Genomic DNA, 24,383 nt, shown 5'->3' with positions numbered 1-24,383 from the left:
ACCGTATGTGTAACACCGGTTAGTTTATGCTTTGAGTGGCAGTAGGGTGGATCGATATTGTGCAGTCAACTTCAATAAAATATTATTTTAGTAATTAATGTGATTTTTTTAGATTTTTATGTCAATCCGTTCTGGGTGAAATTTGCTACTGACCGTTTTTGAGAGGTCCAATTTTATAGTAGTTTAGATATATATCATAGAAAAACATTTAAATTTCTTCTTGAATTCTGATCCATAGTATTTCAACCAATATTTGTAGATCTTTGTGGAAATAAGTATATCTAATAATGCTCTTTGTTTTCAGTTAGTTTATAGTTGTATATTTCAAGTTAAATTCCTAAAGAAAAATAACCAAAAATATTAAATTTTATCAAAGATTACATCTCTATACACAGTTTTTAGTTTATAGCAAAAACAAAGGTGAATATAATTTTCAAATTTCTGAAACGAAATATTTAATTCTTTTCTAATTACTTAGTATACGGTTCTGATCACTTAGATTGGCGCATGAAAAGTCTGCAAAATATAAGGGATTACAGAATTGGGGCTTAAAATTATACATGTTCAATTGTTTCTAGGATTACCTAGATGGTTACACAGCGTACGATAAACATTTGATTCTAACACAATCGTTTATTTTGTTTTTATAGCAAAAGTATACAATTCTTATTTAGGTTTGTACAATGGAAATTGTTGGACAATTTACAGATTTGATTCTCACAGTCGGTACTCATCATGCGATCCCAATAATTATCTCTTGCTGGCTACAATGCAATCCTGCGGCATTCGTATGTGTTGTTTGTTTGTACAAAATTCAAAAATAACAATATAAAGTGTAAATGGTAACAGCCTAAAAACTAAATGACTAAAACTATCGACGTTTGCTGATATCTCATCCCTCGATGATGCACGCTGAAGGACAACAGAGAGGATCGAACGAGACGAGACGTGAAACAGGGGGACAACAATGGAGCAGTGTGGATCGGTGGTGGTGGAGGTGGATCGGTGGTGGAGGAGGGCTCAATCTAGGGCAGGAGAAAATACAAGTCGTACACGAACAGAGTCTAATGATCGAGAGTTACCGTCTGAGCTGCTCCTCTCGAAGTATTCGAGCACGTCTTCAAAGTCGCCTTCGTCATCGCCATTGTCCGAACCGTCGTCGTCGTCCATGTCGTCATCGGAGTCCATCAGGTCTCCATCATCGCCGTCATCATCCAGGTCGCCGTCGTCGTCGTCGTTATCCGAGCCGAGTCCCAGGTTGCGCAGCAGCGGGAATCCCATGAAATTCGGACCTAGAGCAAAAGCTACGCGGGTGAGGATATTTAGGAAACGCAGGGTAACCGATCAAATCCAACTTACTGTTCTCGGAGCCCGTTTCCGAACCGTCCTCATCAGATTCGGGCACCTCCTCATCATCTTCCTGCAAGCATAGACATAATATTTAGTTCAATATCATCCATCCGCCGCATGAGGGTTCTCAGATCTATAGCAGCGCCGATTCCGACTCCGCCGCCGCCATTTAGATTCAGATTCCCATTCCCGCCGCCGCTACTGCCATTGCCACCCAGTGTACGTGCCCGCCGTCGCACCCCAACAATTGAGCTGTTGGGTGCATGTTGGCGAGAAAGATTCGGACTTGCGTGCAATGCGGGACTTAGCCGGCGGAGCTGCTCCTCGTCGAATTCATTGGCGCCCGCCGCGTTCTCCGCCGGCTGCGGGCGCACCGGTGGTGCCTCCTCAAAGACGCGCAGCAGCGAAGCACCGCCATTATCGTTGGCATTCGGCGGCGCCGGCGCAACTGCGTCCGACGACACCACCTCGCTGGCCAGCTCCTTAACCGCACGCACCTCTTCCGACCGCTCGCTCTTCTTCACGCCCACCGCGTAGATCTTCACGTAGGTCTCCTGCTTCGACTCGTAGCCGCTGTAGTCCTCGACCACTGCGATCAGGCTCCCGTTGGCGCTGACGCTTAGATCGTTGATGTTGCGCTTCACGTCGATGGTCGCAATGCTCGAGTAGTCGTACGCGTCCAGCACATTAAAGCTGGTGTCGTAGGTGGTCGTCTCCATGTCGTGGTCCCTGTCCGCCCCCAAACTGGCCCCGTAGATCACATGCATCGGCGAGAAGGTGCAGTTGCGCTGATCCAGCACGGGCACCGTCTGCAGCAAGTGGAAGGTGCGCAGATCCCACACCTCGGTGTTGGCGATGATCTTGTAAGGGAGTAGAGATTATTAGTATGGGGAACTTGTAGATAAAGCAGGGACCGTAATAGTTATAAGTTTTACTTTAAAAGTGATTAATTAATCGTTATTCACCACTATTTATTTTTAAGTCATGAAGTAACGGTATTTCAGACTTTTAAAATAAATACAAATTGCCACCATAAGAACATAAATACAAATTCCTACCGAGTTTCAACAGATGAGATTTTGTGACGTCATTGGCAATATATATTTTGGACTTTTTGTGTTTCAGACGCATAGTTTGTTATTTTTAGCCTTTTATTATAAAAGTCGCGGAATAAAATAACTGTTATTCTCTGACTTTTATTTTAAAAGTCTGAAGTCTAAGTAATTTAAAAAAGGTACAAATCTTTAGGTCATTGCGAATATGAATAAAGCGAATAAAGCCATTAAATTGGCTTTATGATTTTTTTTTTTTCAAATTTTTTGTTTTTCAAAGTCATAGAAAACACTTTTTCGATTAAAAATAATAAAATAACTGTTATTTTCGGTCCCTGAGATAAAGTTAGATCTTACCTCCAGGCAATTTGGATGAAAGACGCCTGATATGCATTGATTGAACTTCTCAAACTTGTGGATTTCCTTGCCGGAACGCACATCCCACAGCACGCCATCTAAAGATCATTTAATTACATTAGAAAATCGTTTACCAATTAATTAATAATATATTCCGTACCAGACAAAATCAATTCATCGGTTCGACAGAGAGTCGCTCGGTTTTTGGTGTACAGATTGGGTATGGTTGGCGTGAAAGAGGCCACCTTGGAGCCAGTATTGATGTCAAAGAGCGTGCAGCACTTGAAAACAAAAGCAAAGCGATTAATAAGAAGAATAACAAATTTAAAAACAAACCATTTACCTCATTTTGGGTGCCCAGGAGGCGATCCTGCGCCGTCTGGCTAAACTCACAGTAGGTGACATCAGGCAGACGCAGCTTCAACTTGAACTCATCGTCGGCGATGGACCACAGAATGCTGGTTGGCGTGCGCCAGAAGCTCGATGTGATGACCAGATCTCCAGCTCTGTTCGCCTTAATAGCATCCACGCTAAAGTTGTGGCAATTGGAGAAGAACTGCTCCACGCCGTCGTTCATGTTGAACACTCGTCCGTCGCCCTGCTGCGTGCCCACGATGATGTACTTGCCCACCAGATCGCAGCAGGTGAACTCCAAATCCTCGTAGTCGGCCGATCGAATGCTGCGCCATGGCGAAAAGTGCGTGTGCACATAGCGACGATCAAAGCGCCCTGTATTGAATCCTGCTTGAGTGCGAGCATGCCGGCTGGTCAGGTTATAATTGGAGCTCAACAGACGACTGGGCTTGGGATCCGGACACTTGTGCGGCTCATACAGATCGAACTGCGGGCAGGTGGTCACCGGATTGTTGCACAGCGAGTGCTGATTGGTGAGATATTCCGTGACGATGGTATTCAGGGTGATTCTCTTGGGATGCAGCTGCCCGTCATCCGGCAAACCCACCGACATGCCGCCAGGCTCCAGCGATTGCTTCTGAATCGAGCGGCTCACCGAGTTCCTATCTGTCCTCCTGATCTTAATGGGCGTCTGCGTGGTGTTGAGGCAGCCAAAGTTCGGTATGCTGACTCCTCCGTCGCCCGCATTGCTGCTTCCTGCTCCCGCAGCCATCGATGAATCCTCGCCAAAGCTCCGGTTCAAATCTGTGCTCCCCATGATCGCTGCATTCACATCTTGCATGCGGCTTCGCAGGCGATTCCTCGACAGCGAACCACTGCCACTGGGCAGCGATTTGTAGTCAAACGGCGACTGATGAAAGCTGCGCGTGGTCGGCGTCTGCAGTGGAAGACCCACCTCACGCTGCAGCATTTGTGCCGTCTGCGAAAGACCATTGCTCTCGAGGTGCTCGAATATAAGCTGATACAGCTGCTGCTTGTTGTACTGGATGCGCGTCTGGGCAATCACATTGGCCTTGTGCATATTGGAGAGCGACGGATCCAGCGGATTGTTGAGCGGCTTCGTCTTGCCCGAAACCCTTTCGAGCAGCTCCAGCGCGTATTTCTGGAAGATCACATGCTCGGCCCGCTTCTCCTGGAGTATGGGATCGCGCATCAGTGTCTGCAGCTGTCCGCCAGCGAACAAAGGAAGCTTGCTGACAATTTGCCTCACTCTATCAGAGCGAGCTAGACCCGCCAGTGCTCGGCAGGCCATTCCTCGGATGCAGTCCGCATCCGTAATCGGTCCCTTGGTCTGCATCAGCGATAGCAGCACTACGATGCCATTGTTGGAGCACACACACTCCCACACCCGCTCAATTAGCTCCTCGGCGTACTTGTGATTGGCCTTGTTCTTCCGCGAGGAGTTTCCAAACTTAATCAGACTGCTGCCGCTATCCTTGCGAATGATGGGCGAGCAGACACAGTGACAGAGCACCGCTAAAGCAGACTTGATAACCTCCGCATCCGAGGTGATCTCTCCTGCAGCAGCGCCCAGAACAGAGCAGAATCCCGAGGTTGTAGTTTTGTCCAGCATCAGCAGACGTTCGCAGAGAACCACGTAGACGCGTGGAATGATGCAGCAAACGCTCAAGACATCCAAGGCCGAACGCACCGTCTCCGAGCGTCCGCTGTTCACCCAATCGTAGCTAAAGGCGATGATCCTGAGCAGCATGGTGATGCCGCCGAGCTTCATCAGCTGATCCACCGGCTGCCAGTGAGCCCGAATTGAGGTGTGCTCTTGGAGCGTGCGAATCTGGTCGTGCAGCTGGTCGAAATTCAGCTTGGCCGCCACTGTGGGATTCTGGTTGAAGTAGTGGTTGGACGAAGGCGACGAGGAGGCCGCGTTGTGCTGGCACAGGAAGCTGTTGTACTTGTAGAAAAAGTGCGCCTCCATATAGCGCTTTAAAGCTACGCACACATGGCGCACCATTTGCCGGGAAGCACATTCCACATCTTCGTTGATATCAGAGTCGTTGTCGCTGTCATTGTGACTCGGATCAAGGATCTTCAGCACTGAGATCTATAAAGTTAAGGTGTTAGTTTACCATTTACTTTAGTAGATATATTCTAGAGCCCTGCATGAATGGATTCAATGAATTATTTGGAATTTTTTATATAAATGAATTAATTAGAAATTTTGAGTTTAATAGGATCGAATAAGTTTGAATTTTTACTTTAATAGAATTGAATAAATGCCTGAATTTTATTTACTGTTCAGTTAACGTTGATTTGTTAAAAATGTTCCACTTTTTGTTCTCAAAAGAAAGAACAAATATATTCATAGATACTTTAATTTGAAAAACATTCAATTTATTTCACATAGAATTGAATTAAACAAATCAGAAATTTCCTGGCATACTATGATAAAACAAAAATTGAATGTTTCATGCAGGGCTCTATTATATTCCCAGTTTACTCACCACATTGTAGAGCTTTCTCAGTCCATCCTGGGCATCGAACTCCTCTAGAATAACCTTAAACTGGAAGCTCAGACTGAAGAACATGGTGGCATGGCACTTGGAGGAGTCATGGCAGCGACCCAGGATCCAAAGGGCGTAGCGCACCAGCTCCGAAATGAGTGAACGTTGCATACTGCAGATGCGCTCCATGGCGTCCTCGCAGTAGGCGAGGTAGTAGATGGCGATGGAAACGCCTGTGGTGGCCAAACTGGGGCGTGGTACTTTTAAAAGTAACTACAAAAAATATAAAAATAATTTTAATATTATTCCTTTTAGTAAATCAAATTTAACTAACCTCCAGTCCGCCGTGGGAAATAAACTCCAAGGCAAACTTCTTGTGGCAGAGAAGCGAAGCCAGATACTTGAGAACCTCGTAGGCCAAGCAGGTGTCTCTGCGATCCAAGTTCTCCAGGTAGCCGAAGATCAGCTGCATCACATTGTTTTCAAAGGCCATGGCCAGGAACTCCTGATATTCGCCGAGGCTGGTTAGGAAGCGCATGATTAGCATTTGGCTGGTGTCCGCCGTGGGCGGATGCAATGGGATGTACATCCGTTTGTAATAGCGGGACACGGGAAAGGCATCCCGGCTGTTCTCGAAGAGTATGGACATATTGGAGGCGTCGCCATGCTGCGAGGAACTGGCTCCCATTCCGCTGCCATTGTGCTGCGGCGACTGCGGTGCAGAGGCATTGCTGGCGCAGGCCACCCAGCTGAGCATTCCCGCCGCACTGCTGTCCGCCGATTGGTTGTTTAGCGAGGTATTCGCATCCGGACTCTTGCTGATGGCCAGCAGCATGTGCAGGCGCTTGATCATCTTGGGCACCAGGCGGATGTTCTGATCCCGGAAGTTGATGGCAATGTCGCTGACTTCCATGGCTTCCGCCAAAAGTCCAGTGGCATAGCTCTGCAGCGGTTCAATGCTGTCCTCCGCCCAGGTGTAGATGCGGTTGATGGTGCCGTCACCTTCGGCGGTCTGGAAGACGGCAGAGGTCTCCATGCCCGGCATGATCTCCAGGATGAGGCGGCAGGCCAGGATGTTCAGTTCCAGAGAACTGCGACTAACGCTCTGGCGACTGAAGTAGTTCTCACGCAGATAGTCGTTGAGTAGCTATAAAATAATGGATTTAAGAAAGCGGTTAATAAAGAAAAACAGTATTCATTTAAGCTTTTATAAATATTTCAGGGTTCTGAAAATAACACACACTGTAAAATACTTGTGTTATTAACATGTTAAATGCCAAAGTGTTAAGTTCAATAACATTTATTGACTTGTGTGTAAAAAATTGTATCCTACATATGTTAAAAACGTAAATAACACACACATGTCATTTGTGTTATTTACACTAGTTAGTTTTTCATTTTCCTTTCGACTCGTTAATGTCAGTGAAATGTAATTTTCATTTGTGTTAAAAACACAGTGTGTAAAAAACATGTTAACACATTGTGTAAAAAAACAAGTGAGCTGTGTGTTAACAATTATTTTGCAGATTTTAACACTTTTGTATTTGACACACATGTCAAAACTTTTGCTCAAACTGTTTAACATGTGTGTCAATTTCCGAACTCTGAAATATTTTAAAGAAGGTGTAAATTATGATCCTTAGATCCCATTTCTTACTTTGCTCATAAAGGTATCCTTGCGAAAGAGCAGCTTCAGCAGCAATCCGTACTGGCAGCTGGGATCGGCTCTGTAGGGATGTCGCGAGTCCAAGGGATCTGGGTCCTTGCGCCGGTAAACGTCCTTCTCGCGCTCAAAGATCTCCGCCAGACTGTGAAAGTAAGGGAATTTATTAAATATGATATATGGAATTTTGAGAAATCTCCTTAACCTCCTCAAAGTGGGCACTGGATCGTAGCCATTTTGGGTCTGCTGCTGCTCCCACTTGTCGATGATCTGGGTGAGCTCCTTTTTGGTGGCCTGGCGGCGGTCGGCGGCAGCAGCCTCCTCCGGATTTCCACCGCTGTCGCTTTCGTTTTCCGCGTTTTCCACACTCATGGCGTCGGCATCCTCCTCGGCCTCTGCTTCCCCCTCGCCATCCTGCTGTTCGGCGGGCTCCTCGTCCTGGTTATCGGCCGCCTCCTGATCCTCCTCGACCTCGACCTCCGCCTCCTCCTCATCTTCGCTCTGGTAGGCCACCGCCACTGCCTCTGCCATCAGCGCGGCCTCGGTCGCCGCCTCTGCCTCGGCCGCTGCCTCTGCCGACGCCTCTGCTGCGGCCGCATTCTCGCTTCCACTGCCCTCAGACATCGAAATGGATCGCCGGGACTTGGGTGCACTTGCTCTGGTACTGGTCGTTCACTTGGTCTGCAACTAGACAATCCGAAACTTACTTCCAGTGGCGAAATAAAGTGCGGCATAAAATACCACGCGCTCGAAATTTTTGCAAATTCTGTAAGACCGCTTGCAGTTGGCGGGAGAATGCCTGTATTGTAGAAAATACCAGGGAAATGTGACAGTTTTGGCTGGCCATAAAGGTCACACTAAAAGGTTTGTTTTGGTTTCTCAACCGCTAAAATTAGTCTTTTTATACTTGAACTTTTGGCATAAATATTATCCTGAATTATAAACGTTATGGATAAGGATAAGAAATATCCTTTAAACCGGTTTTTTTAGATAGAAATAAAAACGCGCTAAAAGTTTAGGCACCTAATAGTGTGACCGCTTGGTAGCCCTAATATACCAAAACAAGGCTGCGGTATTTCTAGCCACCACCCATACAACACACTATTCCCATTGTTTTGTTTTTTGTCGGCCGATTTTTGCCGTCTATATCTGCGTATATATCTTTAAGTTTGGCTCTGAGTACGCATCATGGCCTTCCTCTACATACTGGGCTGGATTTCCCTGGGCATACAGATCGTATTCCTCACATTGTCCATAGGTAAGGCGTGGCTATCCCGACTTTCCGACTGTCTGCAACGTCTGCAATTGTTTTCCCAGTGGCTGGACTTTATTACCTGGCGGAATTGGCGGAGGAGTACACGACGGCGGCGAGGAAGTGCATCCTCTTCCTGATCAGCTTCACGATCTTCGTCTACATCCTGCTCATGCTCTTCGAGGACCTCCCGTGGAGCCTGATAATCTGTGGTTTTGTGGCCCAGGGCTTCCACCTGGGCATCATGGGAGGATTTCCCTTCGTGCGGCTCCTGTCGCTTCCGCTCCTGGGATCTTTGGCCCTGCTGGTCGTCAACCACTTCCTGGCCTTCCAGCATTTCACCACCGTCTATGTGCCTTTCACGCAGGTGAGTTAGGAACTGGGATATGATAATATTCAAAACTTATGTATTGCATAAATCATTAGTCATGGATAGCGCATTCGTTATGTATATTACATTAATTAGGTGGGTTTTTGATCTATTAATATTTTTGGTTCTTGTTCTTACTTGTTTTAAAGCAAATTTTTAAAAATTTTGTGAACTAATGGTTTTAATTTATTTATACATTTTGTTTGATTTATTCAAACACTAATAACTTATTAGTAATTTTTAATTTTTGAATTAATTTTTTTTTATTAAAATAATTTTATAATATTTTTGCAATATATTTTGCATTTTGCATATATAATTCGTAACGTATTTGCATTACAAAATTGAAACTAATCAACATAATATTTGATAAAAAAAAACGTTGTATCATTCGCTTACTTAAGACTTGAGACTAATTTAATTTTTTATTAATTCTTTTTATTAAATTACTTTTTAATATTTTTGCAATATATTTTTTCAAAATTGAAAAATAATCAACATAATAGTTGATAAAAATAACGATTTAATTTTCTTACTAATTTAATATCATAGTTGTATAATTTTTTTATTTTAGAGCTGAGACTTATTACATTTTTTATTTCCAGGTGTTGGCCTACTTCACCATCTGCCTGTGGATCGTGCCCTTCGCCCTGTTCGTCTCACTCAGTGCGAATGATAGTGTCCTGCCCACCACAGTCAGCGATCAGAGCAGGCGAAGTCCGGATGTGGTCAGCAATTACTTCTCGCGGAACAAAAAGCAGGGCCTGCTGTCCCTGTTCCAGTATCTGAAAGAGACTCTGCTGCCTGGTCGGACCAAGAAGGCCTTCTAGACGTAGTTTATTTAATGTTTATTTATTTTTGTAGCCGAAATCGAGACAAAAGTATACAAGAAGCGTATGAAAACTACGTTTATGCAATGACATTCGCTATTGACTTGTTGGAAATGGAGATTATTATTGATTATTTTGGGCTGAAAAGAAAAAGAGTATGAATAATGACTTGTTAATTCATAAAAAGAAGATCTTAATAATGATATGTCGGTGATATGATAGTGATTTAACTTTTATAGGTTCACCTTGTAGAGACTTTCGTGTGAATGTTTATGATTTTGAATAAATACCGACTTATTTATAATTATTTTATTTTTCGTAGATGCTGAATAAATCCCTATATGCAACCATTTTTATTTTGTGAGTTTTTTCCCTTTTTAGTTTTAAATTTTGAAGTATACACATTTGAGGAACAAAATGTAATCTTTATTTATGAAAAAACTTCCCTTTTTAGTTTTGAACTTTTAATTAAACACATTTAAGAAATATAATTCAATCTTTATTTATGAAAAAACTTCAGCATTAAGGAACATAGTAGTAATAGATAAATGCAAAACAGAACGTAACTATGGCTCATTCAACGTTTTTTTTAAAGAAAACCTGTTTGATTTTTGAACTTTATTCATAATCCCCGTATTCTACTTGTTTTGGACCTTGACCGTGCCATCCGCCATCCCAAAGTAGCACTTGTGGGTCATGTTGACGAACAGTCCCGTCTCCAGGACGCCCGGAATCATGGTGATGGCCCGATTGACCTCATCCCAGTCGTACTCCCGGTTGGCGATGAACTTCCAGTCCAGCAGGAAGTTGCCATTATCCGTGACAATGGGTCCGGCCTTGACCTTGGCCATCCGCAGCGAGGCCTCTCCGCCGAACAGAGCCTCGATGTGCAGCTTGATGGGCACATAGGCCATGGGGGCCACCTCGATGGGCACTCCGCGGCACCACTGTTCGCCCAAACGGATGGAGTTCTTTGTGTAATCGGCCACCACGATGAAGTGCTTGGCACAGGAGGCCACCACCTTCTCCTGCAGCAGGCAGCCGCCGCCTCCCTTGATGAGCACCATGTGCCTGTCCACCTCGTCGGCCCCGTCGATGGCTACGTCTATGTTGGGATTCCGGTCCAGGTCGCCCAGATTGAGGTTGTAGTCGAGGATCAGGTGGCGCGCCTGGTAGGACGAGGGCACGCAGATGAGGTCGGTCAGCTCCCCCTCCTTCCACACGCGCTCCGCGATCCGCTGGACGGCGTAGACGACGGTGGAGCCGCTCCCGATGCCCAGAATCTTCGTGTCCTCCGTGATCCACTGATCCACGGCCGTGCGGGCCGCCGTCTTCTTGGCCGCGTCCAGAGCAATGTCGTCCATGTTGCGGGACTGGGAGTAGTGCTTGGTGTGCTTGGGTGCCCCGAGGTATAGTGCTCTGCCGAGATTTTGGACGCCTTGTCGCAATAACCCAGATAACATGTGGTTAACAGCTTTTTGATTTTTTTTTAATCACAACTTCAATGTCACAGAGATCAAGCCGCCTGCGGTTTTTGGCGCGCGCTAGGGATTTCTCACAGTTGCGCCGGCTGAGTTAGCAGAACTTTTAAGTGGCGCGCGCGGTTATTTGAATTCCTTGTTACATTAGGGTGTAGTTTTAATGCGATAAAAGTAGTTTGGGTTACCTTATTAATTACATGTGTCTGTATTTGACACAATTCTCCAGTCATTCATAAGTAAATTAAGTATTATTGACAAGACGAGAGCATAATTTATAATATTTTTCTCTGTCATAGACTGAAGTTTTATTGAAGTTTGCTTAATTCATTTTTGTACTAATCTTTTATAAATATTTAGTTTGTTGTTTTTGGGAGATACACATATTGGTAATTTTAAGGGAGATGATTTTTCTTTAAAATTTTAATCGGTTTTAAAATAAATTTGCATTTATTTGCAAAGGTTTTTATAAAAATTATTTTATAAAATAATGAAATTGTTCGTCAAATTAGAATTGTTTTTAAAAAAAGATTGTATGTAAATAAAGATTATTTCTTGAAATCTTTTTCTTCAGATTTTAATATCTGATTTAAGCTTGTTTTGGCACAGTTGGTCAATAAAAACAGTGATTTTAGCGATGTACTATCTTTATTCAAATTTTTTAAATAATAGTATATTGGAGAAAATATTCAAATTAAAAGGACATTATAAGTGAATGAAATATGAAAGCGATTTTAAGGGGGTATTCTTAGCATTCTTGTTGGCACTTCTTTTGGCATACGCTTTTCTTTTTGATATATTTAGTACATAGTTTCCCAGGAATGCCTCCTTTAAATTAAAATATTTGTTTCGCCCTTTTTTCGGAACATATTGTTAAATATAAGAAATTCGTCAAATTTTCCACGTCCTTAGGTGCGTGGATCCAGCAGCCCTTTGCTTAAATCGTAGGTCAACACCTTGGGGGCAAGGAAGCCGCCGTAACCAGGTCGTCCCTTGTAGTAGATTCCCAAGCCGGCCAATGGAACCGCCGGATGTGGCACCACTTCCTGGACATCTACGAAAGGCAAAGTGCTCTGAGCGGCATCCTTCAACTGGCTGGAGCTAACAAACTCCAGGTATTGGTTGTCCTTAGAAAGCGGTAGCGATGGAAGCTCCGAGGCGGTGGATAAATCACTTTCCTTCAAAATAAATTTGTTTCGCTGATTTTTTTCATTGCCCAGCCAATAGCTCTTGGTCAGCGGTTCGATCAGACGACCGGTGGTGAAATTGAAGAAAGAGAAACGCACCTCCAGGTTCAGGTGATTCTTAAAGATCCGGAAACGGACGCCGGTGACCACTTGGTCGGTTGCATTAACCGAAATCTCGTCCAGATCGATGGCCCTGCTGTCCATGCTCAAGGTGTGGTAGTCGTAGCCATCGCGAATGTCCACATCGCTCACGTTGTAATCCTCCACGGGCAGCCATTCCAGAGAGCTATTGTTGATGGTTCCTCGGGGCAGAAGCTCACCCTGCTGCAGCTGCAAGTGGAAGACGCGCTGGCTCTTCACAAACCTAACGCCAGTCACAATTTTGTTCTCCTTGAAGTCGGTAATCGCATCACGAAGGTTAAAGTAGCGATCCGACTTGGGTCCCGGTTCATCGCACAGGCAAAAGCAGTAGTGGCAGCGCCAGAAGATCCAGCTCGACCAGGAGGAGGGCTCCCGCAGCTTGGATTTGCAATCCTGGTTGGACTTATCGTCTCCGAAGTTGATGTATTCATAGCGCCTTGTAGACCGATTGGAGGCTAGACAGATCGACATGTCCGTGTCGATGGAGTTGCAGTTGTAGAGCCTTCCCTTGCAGGCGGGCTGCTGGCCACAGAACTCCTCCTCCGGCTGATAGCAGCCACTGGAGCGGGTGTCCCGGTAACTGGGGCAATCGCTCGTGCAGCTCTGTTCTGGATTCAGGTTGACCTCGTTCTCCACGAAGCCTTGCAGCAGGCGTGTGACACGATCATAGGTTTTGCCCTCCACATGCTCATCTTTCCCGGGATCGCAGCGCCAGTACAGCCGGCTGCTGTGGGTCATGACCGCCAGGAGCACTTGCTGAGCCTGCTCGATGCGCTTCTGGTGGCTCCGGCGCATCAGCAGCAGCTCCTGGGTGTAGTTTCCGCGACCGGATTGGCGCATTAACATCCAGGAGAATTCAATCATGCTGTAGCCCTTCAGCTCGCTGAGAACTGACTTGGAGAAGAGCTGGTAGGCAAACTGTTGGGCAGACTGCCTGGCCAGGCACATTTGCTCCGGAGAGGCGTCGGCACTGGCCGTTAGTTCCCAGAGCAGCGAGTCCTTGTAGTCCTGCTCCTCGACCATGGAGTCGCCCAAATACAGACTATCATGGTGCAGTTGCAGCAAGTAGGCAAGCGAATTGGAGCCGGGATTAACGTTCCAGTTGGCAAAGGCGATGAGGGTGCTGGGCTCAAGCGATTTTCTGTCCTGCTCGTAGCCCTGCAGCTGCTCGTAGCGCAGATCTATGGACTTGGTGAGATCCTTCAGTTGGTTGAGTCGGTAGAGCACCTGAGATTGAGCCTGCGTCTCCCTCAGGAGCGTCTCAATGGTCAGAACAGTGCTCCGCTCCTGCTGCTCCTCCAGACTCCGGATATTCCCGTTCACCTCCTCGATTTTGTTCATCATCTGGCGCTGATTCTCGTAGATCAGAGCACCCGCCGTGACCTCAGCCACGGGCATCTTGTTGATCAGATCCCAGGTCTTGAGGATGGAGTGTGTGACGTCCTGGATCAATCGGATAATGTCCACTGTTTCCTTAACGGCTCCTCCATAACCCGGAGCAGTTAGCACGCCAAGTGCGCAGCAAAAGAGCAGCAGTTTCATGGCCTCCTTCTAAGAAAAAGGCACTTAAATAAAGCAAAGTCAGCAGATTTCTTTGAGGATCGGCTTACCCACTTTAATTCGTTTCAGATGTTGCTTGTGTATTTATGTAGGCTATTAAATAAACCTCGGTTGTCGCCGTTGCGAGCGGGAAACTGTATTTACGACCCGATCACTTTGAAAGATTCTTTAGAAATGAATTCTGTACCCACGCCAAAAAGTCTTATTCCGCCAATTTGAAAGAAAGGAGATCCTAACGCCTTCTTAGCTTCGTGCGGTATTTTGAATGCTAAATTTGGTATTACTATTTTTATTAAAATTTATTTGTATATTGTTATTTATTTAAATTGTTTATTAATTTATTAAATCTTCTTCTTTGAATTCTTAAATTTTTTACATCTATGTATGTATAAGGGTTTATAACATTTCATTTGTTTTTTTTTTTCTAATTATTCTTTTTAATTTAGATTTTCGTAAAAAGTTCTTCAAATTTATTCTTGAATTTTATTAATTTATATGAAATGAAAATTTCCATTCTTGACTGTAAAATAAAGGAAAAGTCTAATTAAATACTTATATATTAGGTCAGGTTATGCTACTAATACTAATGTTTTACTTGGAGTTAAATATATTTTAGTCATGAGATTACCAATAGAACAAGCTTGTGTTTCTAAAAAATAATTTGTGGACCACGATAATACCGTAAACGCACAGAAAAGCATTTAAAAGTGACTTACTGCCGGGCGATGAGAAAAGTCAAAAAGGGGAATCCCCACAAATGGTCGAGAGTTGCATGAACCATACATACATACATACAAACATATACCGAGAATATTTGAAGAAATTTAATACTTTTAGTGCACAAAGCGAGAACTGTTGAATGCCGAGCGATAGAGCTGAAAGGCAGAACACAATCACAAAGGTGATTGCAATTTTTCTCTGGCCAAGCAGCAGGCGGAAAAGCTGGAAAATCTGGGAAACCGGAACATAAGAGCCACGTGAATGGTCAGGGAAAGACATAAAGATATACATAGAAAAAAAGGGGGCGAGATGTGAAAAGATAGTGGGGCCAAAGAATTTGTGTTAATGGATTTCACTTTTTAAGAAATAAATTACTATCTCCGGCCGGAGGGGAAAATCCGGAGGTCGAGCCGCAAACAAAGTTCCAAGCAGTTTGCATGATTGGATGGGATTTCGAGTCATTAGCAAAAAAGATGCCACACAAAGGCCAGGGGAATGCAGGGAAATTCCATCAGTTGGGGATTATAAAGGGGATCATAGGGGGGAAAAGTCCTGCATCGATGATACAAACATACCTGCCATTCCCCAGTGGAATTACTGAAAACGGAGCTCTATTATTGCAAGTGAACATAAAATAACAGCCGAGCAAAGTAAACAGCAATTAAGAGCAACAAAGAGGGCTCAGGAAAAAATCGGGGAAACACAGCAAATGCAAATTGTTAATTAAAGAAATGGGCATTGTTTAATGCGACCCATGTGAAATGTTCCAGGCCAACACCTGAGCCCAGAACCACCCACTTCATCCTCCTCCTCGGCGCCCTTCTCAATTACACGTGAAAAAACTTTATATAAGAAAAAAAAAACAAGAAAAACATAAGGGCAATGCATTTTTCGAGTCCTGGAAACAAAGGATACCCTGCCATCTAAAAGTAATATCTTTGACATCTAACATATAAAATTAAAAAAACAATTTTCAATGTATTTTTTATTTATTTGTAGAGTAAATGGATTCCCATTTTATTTTATGTAATATTCATATTGTGATCTTCAGATAGATTATATATAAATAAATACAGTTATATAATTACGATGATATTTTAATTTTTAACATGTTAAAAAATCTTTGTTTTTAATTTATTTCAATTTTTTATTTTCTATTTATCCAAACCCTGTTTCATGTTTAAAAAATTATAAATATTTAAAAAAAAAACAGACACACAGAATTATCATAAGTCCCAAAGGCTATAGATTCTCTTTAGAGAGGGTATAAATATTTAAAAAAAAACAACGAGCTAAGGGCGAAAAGTGCAAATGGACGACCCAAATGCAGCTGCCCCGACATCCATTATGACCCCACCAGCACCTCAAATGGGATCTGGAAAAAATGCCGGAAAAGTGGCGGAAAAGAGGGCAAAGTGGGAGAAAGCTCAGCCTGCCTTTCCCTTTGTGCGAGTTATGATTGCCCATGCTGATGATGACAATGTCGACTCTCGAACGACCCCTGCATCGAACGACTTTCCAATGGGCACGATTTATAATTTGATTAGCGCATCGCTGAATGCACACGGAAAAGAAAATCACGCTCAAAAGTCAGGCGGGAAGTGCAGCCGAGTGCACTGAGCGAAACCGGGTTGCGGAAGAGGAGGTGGTCCGCCTCTTATCTCATCTATTGCAAAATGGAGCGGGCCATCACACTCCGTTAGGTGACAATGACAAATGATGATGGAGGAGCGGTCGCAGGATAATCCTCCAAAAGTAAAAAAAAGCGAAACCAAACCAAAACCAAACCGAAGTGAGCAAAAAGCCTGCCTTTCTCCCTTGGCTTTCAATTAATCCGAGCAAGTGGCGCTTTTATTGAGCTTAGGCCTGCCGCCATAATCAGTTGTGTTTTGTTCCCCGCAAGAGAAAAAAAAGAATAAATGGAGAGAAATCCTACCGAAAAAACACGATCCGCCCAAAAGGGTTTTATCTCGAAACAAAGGCGCCGAAATTTGCCTGCCATTCATTAAACAATGAACAACAAAACCAGCTGGGGGCGTGGCCCTCTCTGCCCGGGAAATAGATTAATGGCCGCAGACAAGGCCCACCGAATCAATTTATTACACAGCCGACAGTTGACCGCAGGAACCGGAAGTGTAGAGGAAAAAAAAAATAAATACAAAATATTTATTTTTAGAATTAGATAATATATTTGGTTTTGATGTATAGATGTATTTTCTTTTCTATTTTTGCGATCTTTTATTATTCGTCATTAAATACTTTAAATTTGATCTAAAAAATTTTAAATTTTATTATTATTAGGGTAAAAGCTAAAAATAAATAAATTTATTCGTTATTACATTATTAATAGTATAATAAAATCTTTAAATGAAACTAACAAATATTAATAGTATTTCTTAGGAAACTAATATACTGTTGTCATTAAATTTATTTCGTTTAAATATTTAAAGATTTTACTTAAAAGCAAGATACAATTTATAGCTCCATGAATTCGAAATATAAGCAAATCCTAAAACTTGGCTTTCGAGCATTCGAATGGAGTGCAGCAGGGGTAGCAATCCGGGGCCTTGATGCAACTCAATCCAAATCGGGACAACTCGGCGGCTTCCCAGGCGCGATCCTGTTCGAAGAGCTCCATCATCCGCTGGCGCCGGGCACCCGTGATAAGCTTATCCGCCGTAGTCATCTCCACACTCATTGGCTTCACCAGGAAATTGACAATGGGATTTCCGGAGGGGGTCTTCAGAAGATCGCGATTGTTCAGCAGTGAGAGGCTATCGAAAGAAGGGGTATTAAACGATTGAACTACGAATCCTTCTGACTAACTCTTACAAATCCCCAGCTTTCTTCATCTTGCGGCTGAATGAGTAGAACACAGAAAGCAGTGTGCCTAATGTACGGTGATTGAAACACTAAAGTAACCCAGCCGACAGAATTCTCCGAGCCAGGTTCGATGCCCCAATTAGGTTGCCCACTTATCGAAAGGCCAAGGATTGGCCGGATGGAGAAGGAAATTGGGCGGAGTGTTGCAGCTGACTGACATTCAACACCGTTTGCCACTCACAGAAGGTCAATCAAGTGACCTGAGAAGCCGAACCAAGGAAGAGAAGTTTGTAGTTAGGGGGTAAAGGACTATCCACATCCGTTAACACAAGGGTGCTATTAACTCCAGAGTCTGAGTGCAAATGTTAGTAAACTTTGCTGTCTACTCAGATTTCTCGTTGTTAAGTGGCTGCTTTAAATAGTTAATTAAATTCGTTTGTTCTTGCTACATTTTATTAGCTTAACTATGTTTCAAAATAAATCAAATAAATAATAAAAATATTTGTAAGACCATCAAAAGCGATTTTTAATTGTTTATCTATATTTATAAAATAAAGATTCAGATAAAAAGCTTTTCAAAATTCCTACTATTGAATTCTTGCTAAATATAAATTAAAATAAAATGGCTGAAATGTATATAACTATTAAATAACTTTAATTTATTGTATAACTTAAAAATATTCTAAGCCTTAAATTGCTAATATAAGAAAAAGGATTGAAATAAAAACCCATTTATATATTTTCCATTGTTTAAATTACACTACACCCGTAGTAATATCCTTCTTTTTTCAGCTGTTAATTTTTCCATAATCTTTTTAAATGAAAAAAAAAAAAAATGAAACGAAAGAACTAAGGGTGCCCGGTATAATTTGGTGATTAGGACATGCCCCTAAAGAAGATTCCAATTAACCCAGTGTCCCATCCACTTGTCTCCTAATTGTCTGTCTTCCACTTTCTCGATGGCACTCTCCGACTTACCCCACACAAATAATCCCCACAAATTGCACAGCGCGCAGAAGAAACAATAAACAGACTAAGTAGTGGTGTGCTGGTGCGGAGGCGATGCCAACAAAGAAAGTAGATTGAAAAACAAGCCAAAACCAACACAAAAATCGTTGTTCTGAAATTGCCAGCCAGCCCACCACCAACACACACCTGAGTATCAAAGATATCTAGCGAACTATAGACAGCCAGCCACCCACTTTCCACCTTTCCAGACCTAAAGTCAGGTTCACCCAAAAAGGCGGGGGGCGGGAAAACAGTCAGGTGTGTAATTGCAATCCGAATTGGTCAAGTGTAACAATGCAAAGACGCAGCTCACATCTCACACCTGCTGCTGCCAAACGGGGGAATCAATTTGATCCTTGAACTTAGGCTACAAACTGAATCTGCAACTTGCAACCTGCAACCTGCAGACTGCCGACTGCCCCATTCTCCGAAAACCCCGGGGAACAAAATCAAATTGCAAATTGCATCCGAAAATGTCACGTGCATCGACACATTTTTCGCAGCCAACCGTCTGAGGGGTCCTTTTTCGGCTCCGGCCCCGAAAACCATACCCATACCCATTCCCATGGAGCGGAGATGTCGTGACATGGTCGACATGGGCAAAGGTTATTGCAATCGCCCGCCAGAGCAATCAGTGAACACCAGACACGAATGGATACCACGGATTGGAAGCTCCGGCCAGAGGTGGCCAAAAATTTAAGAAATAGCTGCTGTAAGTAGCTTGCAACAAATTATGATTTATGTCTATATTTGAAAACAATATTTTCAGACATTTTAGAATTTTCTAAATTTAAAAAATTCGTAAAACTTGATTTTTTAACTTTATTTCAGTAAAGAGATTTAATATGTTCAAATTGCTTTAGGAAGTTAATAAAATTTGTATTTCGAAATTTTAAAAATTGTAATATGGGTTGAAAAGTTATTCTCATCAAAATTTAAGAATAGCTGGAATGGATTTTGTAAGTATATTTATTAATTTAATAGTTAAGTTACCTTTCTTTGTAAAATTAAAACATAATTCCAAAGATGAATCAATACAAAGGATGGATACTTCACAAAGAGTCAAAATCTGCCAAATGGGCCACCCCTGTTCCGAAGGTCCGATTTTCATCGAACTTTTTTACTTTTCCGGTTCACAACGAAAATATAAGAACTTCATTTGAACGGTTTTGCGAAATTTTGAGTTTTACCGGAGTTATAGGGGTCAAAACATGGCATTTTTGACACTTTTTCGAAAAAGTTGCACTCAGTCAAAAATTCATAACTTCGGAACGGTAAGAGATATCTTTATGATGTTTTCACTAATCGCTCAAGAATTATTATGGCTTTCCATAAAAAAATTTAAAAAAAAATTAAAAATTTTTTTTCTTAAAAATAAATCAACATTTTTTTTTAGTTTTTATTTTTTTCAGTGTTCTTCACCAGCTATAGAGTTTAAAACCATTTGAAAATGAAGTTTGATTCATTACGAAAAAGATCAAAAAAAAAAAAAGAGGGGCCCGGACAAAGGTTTTTCGCAATATCGATTTGAAGAAGGGCGCACAGCGGATTCCCATACAAAACGACAAAAAGTGCGCCATTGACAGCTGCAGTCGGCTGACGCTACGCGCGCAACGGCATGTGTTGACCAGCCAATTTTCACGAGCAAGCCGTTTTTGTATGGAAAACCGCTGTGCGCCCTTCTTCAAATCGATATTGCGAAAAACCTTTGTCCGGGCCCCTCTTTTTTTTTTTTTGATCTTTTTCGTAATGAATCAAACTTCATTTTCAAATGGTTTTAAACTCTATAGCTGGTGAAGAACACTGAAAAAAATAAAAACTAAAAAAAAATGTTGATTTATTTTTAAGAAAAAAAATTTTTAATTTTTTTTTAAATTTTTTTATGGAAAGCCATAATAATTCTTGAGCGATTAGTGAAAACATCATAAAGATATCTCTTACCGTTCCGAAGTTATGATTTTTTGACTGAGTGCAACTTTTTCGAAAAAGTGTCAAAAATGCCATGTTTTGACCCCTATAACTCCGGTAAAACTCAAAATTTCGCAAAACCGTTCAAATGAAGTTCTTATATTTTCGTTGTGAACCGGAAAAGTAAAAAAGTTCGATGAAAATCGGACCTTCGGAACAGGGGTGGCCCACTTGGCAGATTTTGACTCCAAAGCGATTTAATATTTTACATAAATCACGTAAAATAGATATGGAAAATACGCAGACTTATCTAAAAAACAGTCAAATTGGCAACACTTTTTCTGGTCTAAGGACTCGCAGTCTGCACCTGCATCATGCTGCACTCTTTTGGTCCCAAAGGAGCAGAAGGCGTGGTTCGAGGGGCGGAGCGGGTGGCCGCCCCATTCATTATGTTGACCACGCTGTCGCATTTGCTACGTGACATTCTGCTAACTGCCCCGAAAATGGAGCCAGTGCCTCGTCGCACTTGGGCCATTGTCGGCTCAGCTTATAACCCAATGGCTTTATAAGCCAGTAAATCGGGTGTCGATCAACCTTTGTAGTACCCTAAATGTTATTTTCTTATTTTTGGATCCTCACTTCGGATTCCCTGAATTTTATTTGCTTGTCTTTGGGTGAGAAAAAAAGTTTAAAAGTTTATTTATTGATATTTAATGATCTAGAATGTATAAAAGTTATTTAAAAAAGGTCTAAAAAAAAACGCAATTACAGTCAAATCATTTTAAAATTTTTGATTCTCACATATATTATTTAGAATTATATTTACGTACATTTTGTACTTATTTCCTTTCTATAAATCTAACCAAGGTGACTACCCCTTTGAATGACTGATACCCTGTTAAGAAACCATACAGATAAATGTCCTCCCACCTACACAGAATTAGATTGCAGTTAGTTACCGCCCCCCTCGTCCAGCACATCCTAATCCATCCTCGTCAGCTAGTAATACTAATATGCCCATTGGGGACGTGATTGCAGCGATTCGATTCAGTTAGTCCTGCATCACTCCGATATTTTGACCGCCTGTGAGACTTGGCCAAATTGACTTGGGCTCCAGAGCTTTTTGTCTTGCAATTTGATCCCCGATCTCCGATCCCCGGTGATGGGTGCAGTTCATCGTGCTGCCAAATTTATCCAATTGCATTGCCATTACACTATACAAAGTTATGGCAATCTCTCTCCGGAGAATCATATAGCTAGCGGAACGGAAACTGAAGGAAACAATGCGGGGTGTAAACCGAGTTCGAAAGTATCGAGATTGCCAGCCGGAGCCTCGGCTTCGAATTGCAAGTAAATAAAGCGTCTGAGGAGGCAACACCTCCGGCAGAGCCACCTCCACATCCACATCCGCATCCTTGTTCTCATCCTCGCACAATCGGAGCATCCTTGGAGCAGGGAGTTGAGTTATGAACGTGCTGGGAGCAACAAAGCGAACGAAACGAACACAACACCCGCAATCCAGAGGAACAGAAACTGAAAGACGAGGGGAAGCCTTGTAAAGTAAATGTGCAAACATTTATTTATGTGGCCTGCCAAGGAGCACTTTAAAGCCCTGCAATTGCCCTGATTTCGGGCGGAGAGTACGGCTAGTTTATATAGACTCTGGGAACTGCAACTGCAACTGTAACTGTAACTGGACTTGGCCAACAAGTGATTTGTGAATTTTTCCTACTGTTTCTAGAGTGCCAGATTTTTAACAGCAGGTATTTTTGTTTTACGACATTAATTGTTTTTGTTATTTATTTATTTATTGAAATAATTTTTGTTAATGAACACGGTAAAGCAACTGCCTCTATGTAGAGTTTTAAAATTTTTGCGATATTTCTATATGAACAGAACAGTTAGTTTCTCTTTGTTTTTCTTTTTCGGTTATTCTTTTTTTTCGATCATTCAAAACCAGAACACAGTTAAATCCGAAAAATCGGTTGTTCTTCTCTTAAAAGAGAAAAGCTTTTGAGTAAAAAAACGGTGCATAGTGGGGCCAGTTTGCGTTTTTTCTATGCAAAAATTATAGATTGAACCAATTAAAAAATTTATAAGCTTACATAGGACATCTAAACCTATAAATTATCATAGTAAAAATTATTAAACGAATATATTTTAATAAGGTCTACCCTTTCTTTTATAATGTTTTACCACTATTAAAATGAATAATCCGAATTGTATAGCAATTATTAAGTCGATTGTATATTAATGTTTCGTCTCAAAATTTGTTATGAAATGTTGTTTCCCCCATTTTTTATAGTTTTATAACCCATTTCTTTATTTTACAATTTAAGCTAAACAAAGCTTTTCTTCTAAGTCAGTGAATCACACAAAAATTTGACAAAACCATTCCGAATTTTCCACCTGGAAAATGTAACTAAAAAACTGAACTTTACAATCCCATTTGGCTCCGGCTGGAACATCATTATTTGGCACACATTTGGTCTTGGTTTTGTTCCTGCAGTCGCATTTCAATTTTAATGAGCACTTGAGAGTTTCACGTTTTTAGCCGGAACTTTAATTAACAACAAAAGTCATGGTCTTGGCCTGCAAAAACGAAATGAAAAACAAAAAGAAAAGCAATGGGAAAGCTTAATTTGTAAGTGAAGGAAAGGCGCATAACACGGGGCCACGGGAAAAGGAGACGAAATAAAAAGACACATGAGGCCCGGAAAATTTCAAATGGAACTTGGTTTTCGTTGCTTCCAAGGAACATGGGGCACATAAAAAGTCGCCAGCAAGTAGTTTTTGCTCTTGTAGAGCTGCTCTTCCCTTGTTTTTGGTCCCTGGCCCTGGAAAATGTGTTCCGTTTTTCTTTTTCCTTATTTTTTTTGGCGGTAAGGGTACGGGTATGGATATAAATACGGGTACGACGGGCCACGACTGCCGAAGTTGCTGCTGTTGGCGTTAAAAAAGCGGAAAATCGCAGCACATTTTTGCTTTTTAATTAAGCCCTCAATTTTTTATGTTCCATTCGAAAGCGACACGCCGTGATTTTCCTTCTGCTCGCTATGGCACCCCCTCAGCCCCCTCCATTCCACATCCTTGGGTTCCGGACACAAATAGTTTACTCTTTCAGCCAGCAGCATCTGGAGTGTAAATGTGCGTACATGGGTTAAGAGCTCGCAGCTTGACAAATTATTCTTACTCTCCGGCTTAAATTAAAAGGCGTCTGTTTTGTTCTCGACTCCGGTTTTAATTATCCCAAGCAAACATTGATAAAGTGCAATTAGTAGCCAGTACTGGCGACAGTACTAAAAGTTGGCTGAATTAATATTAGTGTTTTTAAATTTAATTTTTCTTACCAACAATTAATCATAAAAAAATCGTAAAAGGCTCATTCCACGTGAAACGTGACAGGCCAATTTGGGTCAAATCTCAGAATCAATCGAAACTTTTTTTTTCGATAGAGGATTGAAATATAAGGATCGGTTTTTATTTTTTTTTTTTAACTCTTACCGTTTATTTAAAAAAATTAATTTTCTAATTAAGCTCCGATTTTTCAGTTATGCATCACTTGAGACTCGTTTGAGTTATTTCAATATTTGGTATGCAACTTTGTGGGATATGTTCATGTCTTTCAGAAAAATAATTTAAAAAATTTTTAATTTTAAAATTATGTATTTTTTAAGAGAATTTAAATTTAAAAAAATTCTGTACGCCGGAATACACGCGGTTTCCGAATAAAAAAATTATCCTCATATTGCTTCATCAATTCTTCACGAAGTGGTAAAATAAAATTTTTGTATTTGCAAGACCTACTAGT

The 24,383-nt window shown here is 42.0% G+C and overlaps 6 protein-coding genes across 11 annotated transcripts in view; 1 reads left to right on the top strand and 5 right to left on the bottom strand.

Annotated features, from left to right (window-relative positions):
* ND-B12 (NADH dehydrogenase [ubiquinone] 1 beta subcomplex subunit 3) overlaps window positions 1-24,383 on the bottom strand; it is a 118,163-nt gene that overhangs the window by 31,117 nt on the left and 62,663 nt on the right. The window lies entirely within an intron of this gene.
* On the bottom strand, window positions 426-7,919 carry mahj (LisH and WD40 domain-containing protein mahjong). 5 transcript variants are annotated; one of them, XM_044392979.2, is made up of 11 exons: window positions 7,501-7,919; window positions 7,290-7,440; window positions 5,967-6,779; window positions 5,633-5,905; window positions 3,103-5,232; window positions 2,920-3,040; window positions 2,760-2,857; window positions 1,848-2,210; window positions 1,360-1,420; window positions 1,083-1,304; window positions 426-1,025 (listed from the first exon to the last, which is right to left on the bottom strand). In XM_044392979.2, exons 1-11 carry the CDS (start codon window positions 7,917-7,919, stop codon window positions 1,021-1,023), a joined length of 4,656 nt encoding a protein of 1,551 aa, XP_044248914.2. In that variant the 3' UTR covers window positions 426-1,020. The 5 variants fall into 5 exon arrangements, 2 of the variants coding, with proteins under 2 accessions (XP_044248914.2, XP_070068380.1); XM_070212279.1 differs by having other exon boundaries at window positions 1,083-1,292; XR_011417763.1 differs by lacking the exon at window positions 426-1,025 and having other exon boundaries at window positions 1,205-1,292; window positions 1,360-2,210.
* On the top strand, window positions 8,368-9,839 carry LOC108057003 (protein TEX261). Its single transcript, XM_017141068.3, has 3 exons — window positions 8,368-8,553; window positions 8,613-8,914; window positions 9,523-9,839. The coding sequence occupies exons 1-3, from the start codon at window positions 8,484-8,486 to the stop codon at window positions 9,745-9,747; spliced, it is 597 nt and encodes a 198-aa protein (XP_016996557.1). The 5' UTR covers window positions 8,368-8,483; the 3' UTR covers window positions 9,748-9,839.
* On the bottom strand, window positions 10,234-11,416 carry Rpi (Ribose-5-phosphate isomerase). Its single transcript, XM_017141067.3, has one exon. The coding sequence runs from the start codon at window positions 11,208-11,210 to the stop codon at window positions 10,386-10,388; it is 825 nt and encodes a 274-aa protein (XP_016996556.3). The 5' UTR covers window positions 11,211-11,416; the 3' UTR covers window positions 10,234-10,385.
* Window positions 11,912-14,308, bottom strand: LOC108057001 (uncharacterized). 2 transcript variants are annotated; one of them, XM_044393128.2, is made up of 2 exons: window positions 14,164-14,308; window positions 11,912-14,104 (listed from the first exon to the last, which is right to left on the bottom strand). In XM_044393128.2, exon 2 carries the CDS (start codon window positions 14,093-14,095, stop codon window positions 12,134-12,136), a length of 1,962 nt encoding a protein of 653 aa, XP_044249063.2. In that variant the 5' UTR covers window positions 14,096-14,104; window positions 14,164-14,308; the 3' UTR covers window positions 11,912-12,133. The 2 variants fall into 2 exon arrangements, with proteins under 2 accessions (XP_044249063.2, XP_070069493.1); XM_070213392.1 differs by having other exon boundaries at window positions 14,168-14,271.
* LOC108056982 (uncharacterized) lies at window positions 17,259-17,813 on the bottom strand. The gene is made up of 2 exons (XM_017141043.3): window positions 17,666-17,813; window positions 17,259-17,607 (listed from the first exon to the last, which is right to left on the bottom strand). Exons 1-2 carry the CDS (start codon window positions 17,683-17,685, stop codon window positions 17,343-17,345), a joined length of 285 nt encoding a protein of 94 aa, XP_016996532.1. The 5' UTR covers window positions 17,686-17,813; the 3' UTR covers window positions 17,259-17,342.

Source organism: Drosophila takahashii, chromosome 2R (genome assembly GCF_030179915.1).
Source record: "Drosophila takahashii strain IR98-3 E-12201 chromosome 2R, DtakHiC1v2, whole genome shotgun sequence".
Lineage (NCBI taxonomy): Eukaryota > Metazoa > Arthropoda > Insecta > Diptera > Drosophilidae > Drosophila > Drosophila takahashii.
This window is presented reverse-complemented; position numbering and strand designations above follow the sequence as displayed.

Bases quoted from the DNA above. Each gene is read 5' to 3' on its own strand.
- mahj (XM_044392979.2), bottom strand. From the start codon at position 7,919: ATGTCTGAGGGCAGTGGAAGCGAGAATGCGGCCGCAGCAGAGGCGTCG. The intron at 7,441-7,500 runs GTTAAGGAGATT...TTACTTTCACAG, and splicing joins CCAGTGCCCACTTTGAGGAG to TCTGGCGGAGATCTTTGAGC. The intron at 2,211-2,759 runs GTAAGATCTAAC...CTCCCTTACAAG, and splicing joins TTCATCCAAATTGCCTGGAG to ATCATCGCCAACACCGAGGT.
- LOC108057003 (XM_017141068.3), top strand. From the start codon at position 8,484: ATGGCCTTCCTCTACATACTGGGCTGGATTTCCCTGGGCATACAGATC. The intron at 8,554-8,612 runs GTAAGGCGTGGC...TTGTTTTCCCAG, and splicing joins ATTCCTCACATTGTCCATAG to TGGCTGGACTTTATTACCTG. The intron at 8,915-9,522 runs GTGAGTTAGGAA...TTTTATTTCCAG, and splicing joins TCTATGTGCCTTTCACGCAG to GTGTTGGCCTACTTCACCAT.
- Rpi (XM_017141067.3), bottom strand. From the start codon at position 11,210: ATGTTATCTGGGTTATTGCGACAAGGCGTCCAAAATCTCGGCAGAGCA.
- LOC108057001 (XM_044393128.2), bottom strand. From the start codon at position 14,095: ATGAAACTGCTGCTCTTTTGCTGCGCACTTGGCGTGCTAACTGCTCCG.
- LOC108056982 (XM_017141043.3), bottom strand. From the start codon at position 17,685: ATGAAGAAAGCTGGGGATTT. The intron at 17,608-17,665 runs GTAAGAGTTAGT...TTCTTTCGATAG, and splicing joins ATGAAGAAAGCTGGGGATTT to CCTCTCACTGCTGAACAATC.